The 8,713-nt window shown below is 33.2% G+C and overlaps 1 protein-coding gene across 1 annotated transcript in view; it reads left to right on the forward strand.

The window, feature by feature from the left end:
* Positions 1 to 6,611: 6,611 nt before the first annotated feature.
* Positions 6,612 to 8,713, forward strand: part of LOC132173447 (putative disease resistance RPP13-like protein 1) — a 3,250-nt gene continuing 1,148 nt past the window's right edge. Inside the window, exons 1-2 of the mRNA XM_059584953.1 lie at positions 6,612 to 7,087; positions 7,160 to 8,565. Of these exons, the coding sequence (XP_059440936.1) occupies positions 6,612 to 7,087; positions 7,160 to 8,565 (1,882 nt within the window). The remainder of the gene's footprint in view (positions 7,088 to 7,159; positions 8,566 to 8,713) is intronic.

Below are 8,713 nucleotides of genomic sequence, written 5' to 3' on the forward strand. Positions count from 1 at the left end.
TTTAAAAAAAAAATTTAATTAAAAAAAAATTGAAAAAATTAATATATGTGCCATGTGTCGACGTCTGATTGGTCCACGTGTCAGTCCTAACGGTCAACTAACGGATGGACTAATTTGGTCACTTATCAAAACCACAGGGACCTCCTGTGATAAAAATGAAACCTCAGGGAGAAAAAAATAAAGTTAAGAAACCCCAAAGGGGTATGAAGTATTTAACCCTATATTAAAATGACAATTTTGCTCTTATATAGACAAGGACCGACTCTTCTCCCAAGACTCCCATCCATTTGAAACGAAAAAACTCCATCTTTTCATTGCTGCCTTCTTATTCTTGTGTGCTACAATGAGTAGCTTAACTAATGTGCTTTTATTCATCTACCAATTTGAAATTTTTACGACGACTTCTAAAGCTTTCACATAAGAAACCAATCACTTCAGCATTTCTATTTTTTTCTGATTCATTCTTCCTCCCAAGAAAACCATGCATGCTAGAGTGGGAGAGCTTTTCATTTTATTTATTTTTTAATTAAATAATTAAAAGGGTAGAAGAATGTGACCATGGTTAGTACCTATTCGTTAGGAATTGCTCATAAGTGGCCTTAGACGATAAAGAATCGCATGCACTCCTTCAAGACTAATTAAACAATAGCATGACCTAGCCCTACCATAGTATCAGTAAGACCTAACTTCATTGGAATTCATTTAAGACTATTGAACTATTGCCACTAGTAGTGCGTCCTAAACACTTAAGTCTTAACCCCAAAGCATATATCTTTTTATGCAGGTAGAGACATATTTCTGGACTCTTAGAGCCAATTTAAAATTGCATTAAAGAGCTTAAAAAATACTTTTAATACATAAAAAGTTGTTCAAAACAAAAATGAGTATATTTGGTACACTACAAAAAAATGTTGGTAAGCACGTCGGATGTAGGCCGTCGCCCTTAAACTATTGCCCGAAAAAAAAAAAAAAAAAAGTAGTGAATGATAAGAACGATTCATTATGTTAATATTGTTGAAGAAGACAAACAGATCATATGGGTTTGGCAGTTGGAGACTCAGATTTATTATTTGTTAAGAAGTAAATTGTAATTGTGCAAATCACATCCTCCAAAGAACATTACTTGGCTGAAGCCTTCTTCGTCAACGTTGACATTTTAGTTTGGTGAAAGTGAGTGATAATATAATAAAATAAAATAAAATATGAAAATTGAGAAAGATCTCAAACAGCCCCCACTTCCTCAAAGCAATAACAAGTTTTGAGGAACTCAAACATGAATTTTTAAAAAATTTAAAAATATTAAATGATACTTGTTATTTATTAGAGTAGATTAAAGAAAATTTCTTACAAACCAGTTTAAAAGAAATTTATCTCTATTTTCTAATATTTAGAGATGTACAAGGACTCTATTTTGCAGTATGGGTTACCTTTTTTTTTTTTTTTTTCTCATTTTTTGTTCTTTTTCTCTTTAAATTGCTTCCTCGGCAACCAAAGGATGCATGTATGTATGGACACAACAATACCTTCATTTAAAAAAAATAATAATAAAAAAAATAAAAAATAAAAAATTATCAAATAAGAGAAAACGAGTTACAGGGGATCAAACAACAATAAACGGGTAAGCACCCCAACAACAGAGCCCAAATGGAAAATGTAGGACAGATACATGGACAAGTTCAAAATGACCAAACAATAGGCAATGATTTCATTCATGGTCCCAAAAGAACCATAAACAAGCCGGGCATTTTTCACGGTCGCACAAGGCGGATGCATGGACACAATAATACTTGAGTATTGCAATGTTTCTCTTTTTTGGGATTGTGATTTCAAAAAGTGCGATTTGAAAATGTGATTTTAAAAAATGTAGTTATGCGTTTGGCAAAATCGTAATTTGTCCTTTAAAATTGCAATTTAGCTTTTAAAATTATACGTTTTCAAACAAAACATCTCCTTACTTCCAATTTGAAAGCACAAGTTTTCTGTGTTTGCAAATCGCAATTTTTTAAGAAGGCAATTTCAAACAATCAATTTTTTTGCGATTTAATTTAAAATCACACTCTTTGTTTATGAAATCCTAATGTCAAACGCACCCTAAATCGGCTTGCAAAGTCGCAATTATTCATCTTGACTTTAAAAGCAAAATTTGCCCGAACCTCTTGAATCATATTGTTCAGATTAAAAGAACTACCACTGCATGTTTGTTTGCAGATACTTATAGAGATAATTAAATAAATGGTACAAATAGATAAATAAAATTATGATCATGTTAAGATCCTATTTGTTTCATATCGATTAATTAAGCATAATCTTAACTATGTGTGTATAAGCTCTTAAGCAAACTTTCTTATGTAGGCGAATTTTAACAGAATACATGGCAGATGGTAAAATGCCCACTTCAATCACAAGAAATATTCTAACACAATATATTATATAAAACTTTATTTAAAGCACCCTGTCAAAGTTTGCTCTGTTCATAGAGCACCATTGAATGTGCTCGATTGGCTGCTATAGTTGGATTACCTACAGTTATCCATTACTGACATTTGACATTCAATAATTCAAGAAAATTCCTGGTTCTTATACCATTCATTATCATTAATTTTCGACAAAATTTTCTCACCAAATTTACAAATATTTTCCAATGGCCATGGAATTTGGGTCATTTTTAGTTCAAATAGATTGAAAGGAGCCGGTACTTGTTAATATAAGGGTAAAATTGTCATTTTAATGATAATTTTGTCATTATATTAAAATGACAATTTTGCCCTTATATAGACAATAAGAGGCTCTTTTTCAGTCCATTTGAAACAAAAAAACTCCCATCTTTTTCTTTGTCGCCTACTAATGCCAATATATATTTGTAGGTTACCCTTGTCCACAAGGAAATTGAAGTATAATTGGTTCTCTTGTTTCCATTTTCTTGTTGGCAGCCAATGATAAGCTTTCAACAAAAAAAAAAAAAAATCTTAAAGGGGTGCCTGGAGACCACCCATGAAAGTGTCAGTCGCCGAGTTAGTCAGCCACCACAAGAGGTTGTACTTGGTAGGCTGGTCAGCCACTAGCTCCTCAACCCAGTAATATATATATATATAAAAAAGAAATTGTTCAAACTCATCATTTTCATCTATTTATCTTTTGGTTTATTCATAGGTTAAAAAGGGGTAATTGGTTTTATTACTACAAATCAACCATACGAGTCTAGTTAAACAACCAAATAGACAGAAAAATTATCAACTTCTTTTCTTTTCTTTTCTTTAAAGCAAAAATGCACGCGTGCATGGGAGAAAAAAATGCAACGTCCCAAGTGTTATTTGAAAAAAATGCTTGCATGTGAATGTACTACTCGTTTTCTTCCGATTGATATGTTATTCACTCAATCTGAATCAGAGATTCCAGAGTTGATTGATTAACTATAATATTTACAAGCATCTTAATTGACTCTTAATTAATTACTTAACCCAAAAACAAAAAGAAGTCTATTATCAGTAGAGTTCAATCATACTACTTGCTAGATGAGATGCGACAAATATATCAAACTATATTTGCAATGAAGAAGATATAAATTACTATATAACTGTTTGATTTGAAGGAAAAAAAAAAAGAAAAAGAGTATTATTTCGAGTGTTCATGAGATAAATGATATTGTGTTAAGATAGTAGAAGTATGACATGTACACACTAAAATTAAGACAATTCAGCCCCTACCTAAACCAATAAAAAATATAGAACAAAAATATTTTTATGGAATGTCTACTTCGGCAGCCGGCAGCTCTGTAATAAATAATATGTATGGGGTAATCTTGTGTGCTACAATGAGTAGCTGAACTAATGTGCATTTATTTATCTACCAATTTGAAATTTTTACAACGATTTCTGAAGCTTTTACAGAAGAAACCAATCACTTCAGCATTTCCATTCTTTTCTGATTCATTCTTCCTCCCAAGAAAACCATGCATGCTAGAGTGAGAGAGCTTTTCATTGTTGCCTTTTTAAACACTTTTTTTTTTTTTTTTTTTTTAAATTAAATAATTAAAAGGGTAGGAGGATGTGACCAACTGTATTTATTCTATCTAAGCGTGACCATAGTTAAAACACACTCGTTGAGAATTGCTCATAAAGGGCTTAGACGATGAAGAATCGCATGTGCTCCCTCAAGACCCATTCAACAATAGTCTCACCCAGATCTACTAAAGCATCAGTAGGACCCAATCTCATGGGAATTTATTTTAGACCACTTAACTACCATTCTTAAAAACTTAACCCCAAAGCATATATCCTTTAATGACAAATAGAGACATGTCTCGACTCTTAGAGTTAATTTGAAATTACATTTTAAAAATATGTTTAGTACACAAAAGTTGTACAAAACAAAAATGAGTATGTTTGATAAAATAATAAAATAAAATAAAATAATAAAATAAAAAAAAGTTTTAAGTTTTTGCCTCAAAAATAGGCCAAACACACTGTTGGGAAAAAAACTTGAAAATATTTTTTTTTCTCAAAAGCTTCTTTCAAAATATAGTTAAAAAGCTTTATTTCTCTATACAATCTCAAAAAAGAAGACTCGTAATTTGCTACACTATTTCTTAATTAATTTGGCTCAAGTCTTGGTAAAAGCCCACATTTGGGTGCATGGGTTGTTGTGAAATCATAATCTATAACAAATATAATATGATAGTAATAAGTAATAAGCAAGTTGGTCTTAAAACTATTGAATACTAATCACCAATTTGCTCTTTATTTATTTATTGTATCTGCCGAATAAACAACCCAATTAAAATGGTGGTAGGCACGTCGGCTGTCGGCCATCGCTCTTAAACTATTGCCCGGAAAAAGTAATAATAATAGTGAATGATAAGAACGATTCATTATTTTAAGATTGTTGAAGAAGAAGCCAAACACATCCTCAAAAACTTGGTTATTTTAAGATTGTGAACCATTCATTATTGGCAAATGGAGACCGAGATTTATTATTTATTATACAAATCACATCCTCCAAAGAACACTAATCCTTAATTTGGGTGAAGTCTTCTTCGTCAACGTCGACATTTTGGTATGGTGAAAGTGGGGTGATAATATAATAAAATAAAATAAAACATGAAAATTGAGAAAGATCCCAAACAGCCCCTACTTCCTCAAAGCAATATCAATTTTAATAAAATATGTGATTATCATATATATATATAGTCTGTGTAACCTTAGCGTGGCATGGCATGTTCAAATATGTTAATTAGTTACATATTAGTTACAGCATTTCCAGCAAATTAGGTCAAATGTCAATATAAGTTAAAATTGCTCTCTTTTTTCAAGTCAAGTAGATAAGCTAGAAGTTGTTACAATGAATAACAACTTCTTGTTATTTAGTATAGCACAGTGTTTAAATAAAAAATTGTTTTCCTCCATCTGTCTCATATTCAAATGAAAATATGAGAAATAGAATATAATTAAAAAAGAGTGAAGATTAATATTTAAAAGCAAGTAAAAAATATGTTAGAGTGCATATAGACAAAACAATAACTAAAATAAAGAATTGTACTTTTTCCTAATAGAGTTAAATTTTTCACTATACATACAAAGTAGAAAATAGGAAAATGAAATGGCTTTGAAATTGAAAATTATTGGAAGAACAAGCCAAACAGAGGGTTTAGCCGTTGGAGAATGATAATAAAATCCAATGATTATGAGCTTAATTAGAAGCTAATTAATTGTATCAAATTGCGGAGATTGTTTCATAATAGAGTTGTATATTAAAGGGTAAAGTCCATTTAACCTCCTCAAACTACCATTTCAATGACAATGTACTCCTCCAAACTATCAATTACGACAATTTACCTCCTAAACTATAATGACAATGTACCCCAAATTTTTTAAAAAATGACGAAATTACCCATACTAAAATAAAAATAAAAATACTAAATTTTAATTTTTTTTTTCAAATTTTTAAGAGTATTTTTGTCTTACTGAAAATTCTATAGTGGTAATTTTGTCATTTTGCTAGCATTGGGTGATACATTGTCATTGTTTTGGTAATTTATGGAGTAAATTGTCGTAATTGATAGTTTAGGGGATAGATTATCATTGGGGTGATAGTTTGAAGGGATTAAGTGAACTTTACATTATATTAAATCATATTAAATACCGTATAAAAGAGGTCTATATATACAAGCCAATAATACAGACAAATATATAATCCATGTGTAACAAATACTGCATATAATCTAACAAATACAAAATAAGAGCATTCCTTGCATTTTAATCAAAGAATTTGGAACTTTATATTATTTATCATTCCAATTTCTACAAAACATACTGAAATTTATTATTGGTAAGAAGTAATTGTACAAATTACATCCTCCAAAGAACACTAATTCTTAATTTGGGTGAAGTCTTCTTCGCAACGTCGACATTTTGGTTTGGTGAAAGTGGGAGATAATATAATATAATAAAATAAAATATGAAAATTGAGAAGATCCCAAACAGCCCCTACTTCCTCAAAGCAATAACAAGTTTTGAGAGTACTGCCCGAGCTTTCATGCACACAAGATTGATTCCAATCTCTTAATTTGCATCGTTTGCTCTTTCATTGCTTCCTTCCTTCCTAGCAAGAAAACCATGACAGAGTTCTTTCTTTCCAAAGTGGGAGAGTTCGCTCTCACTAAATTATTTGAGTCGCTGTATGATCGATTGGCGGTTCCCAAGTTTTGGGACTTCATAGGCGGAGAGGAAAAGGGAATTCAAGCAAACCTGGACAAGTGGAGACAAAAGCTGCAAGATATTCAGAACATGCTTGATGATGCGGAGGAGAAGCAATATTCTGACACGGCTGTGAAGCAGTGGCTGGATGATCTCAAACACTTGGTTTACGATGTGGATGACATAGTAGATGAGCTTGCCACTAAAGCATCCACGGCTGCTGAAAATCAGGCTCGCCCAAGTAAGTTACGCAAACTCAACATCGTAGGTGCTTCGTCTAGTACTCATAAGATTGATAGTACGCTGCTGTCAAAGATAACGAAGCTTACGGATCGATTCAATGGAATTGTGACACAGAAAGATAAACTGAATTTGAAGGAAACTGCTGATGGGAGGTCACATGGGAAAACATGAGTACGGGCAACAACTTCTTTACTGACTGAACCTGAACATCATGTTTATGGCAGGGACAAAGATAAAAAGGCTATACTTGAATTGTTGGTGGGTGAAAAATATTGTAGTGATGCTCAAGTCTCTGTGATTCCTATACTTGGTATGGGGGGTATAGGAAAGACAACTCTTGCCCAGCTGGTGTATAATGATGAAGCAGTACAAAACTCTTTTGATTTGAAAGCATGGGCTTGTGTTTCTCAAGACTTTAATCATGTTAGGGTGACAAAAGCAATTCTAAAGTCCGTCATCTGTGCAGGCCGTGGCGACACTGATCTAAATTTGTTGCAACCACTAAACGGGATGAACGACGACAATGATCTCGGGTTGCTGCAAGAAACACTTCAGAAAAAACTGCAAGGCAAGAAGTTTCTAGTCGTTCTGGATGATCTTTGGAATGATGATGATAATGATTGGAGTACTCTACGTGCTCCTTTTCTAGTTGGGGCTCCGGGAAGTAAGATTGTCATCACAACTCGCATTGAAAGAGTTTCATCAACGGTGACTATCATTCAACCCTACCGTTTGGAAGTGTTGTCAAATGATGATTGTTTCTCTGTGTTTGCTCAAAATGCATTGGGGGCAAGCAACTTCAATGAACATCCCGACCTTCAAGATATTGGCGAAAAAATCGTTGAAAGGTGTAAAGGCTTGCCTTTGGCAGCGAGGACTCTCGGAGGCCTCTTGCGCACTAAAAAGAAGGAACGTAATGAGTGGAAAGCTGTACTTAAGAGCAAGATATGGGATATACCAAAGGCAAGAAGTGGAATTGTTCCAGCTCTTATGTTGAGCTACCACCATCTCCCTTCACATTTGAAAAGGTGTTTTATGTATTGTTCAATACTCCCAGAGGACTATGAATTTGAAGAGCAGCAGTTGGTTCTGTTGTGGATGGCAGAATGTCTAATTCAACAACCGGAAGGGGATAAGCAAATGGAAGATCTAGGTAGCGAGTATTTTAAAGATTTGTTGTCAAGGTCCTTTTTCCAACAATCAAGCACAAATAGATTCCAATATGAGAAACCACGATTTGTGATGCATGACCTCATCAACAATTTGGCCCAAAGGGTTGCAGGAGATATATGCTTCAGGATGGAGGATAAAATTAGGGGTGGTAACCCTGAAAAGGTTCGACACTCTTCTTACTTGATTGGCCATGTCGATATTGCTAAAATGTTTGAGCCTTTTTTTGAATTCAAATTTCTACGTACCTTCCTCCCTCTTTCACATCTTCGGAATGGTGATTGGACTCACAATTTTTTGGCTCGTTATTTGACTCGTAATGTTTCTCATGAATTGCTGGTGAAATTACCATGTTTAAGAGCGCTCTCTTTAAGTGGGTACTGCATAGTTGAGTTACCAGATTCGATTGGCGATTTGAAGTATCTACGGTACCTTGACCTTTCTTACACTAAGATTAGAGGTTTGCCTAAATCAACAACCACTCTAACCAACTTGCAGACAATGATTCTGGAGAAATGTTCTTATCTAAAGAAATTGCCTTTAAATTTGTGCAACCTTGTCAACTTGCGTCACCTCAACATTCTCAAATCAAATAAGCTGGAAGCAAT

Source organism: Corylus avellana, chromosome ca1 (genome assembly GCF_901000735.1).
Source record: "Corylus avellana chromosome ca1, CavTom2PMs-1.0".
Classification (NCBI taxonomy): Eukaryota; Viridiplantae; Streptophyta; class Magnoliopsida; order Fagales; family Betulaceae; genus Corylus; species Corylus avellana.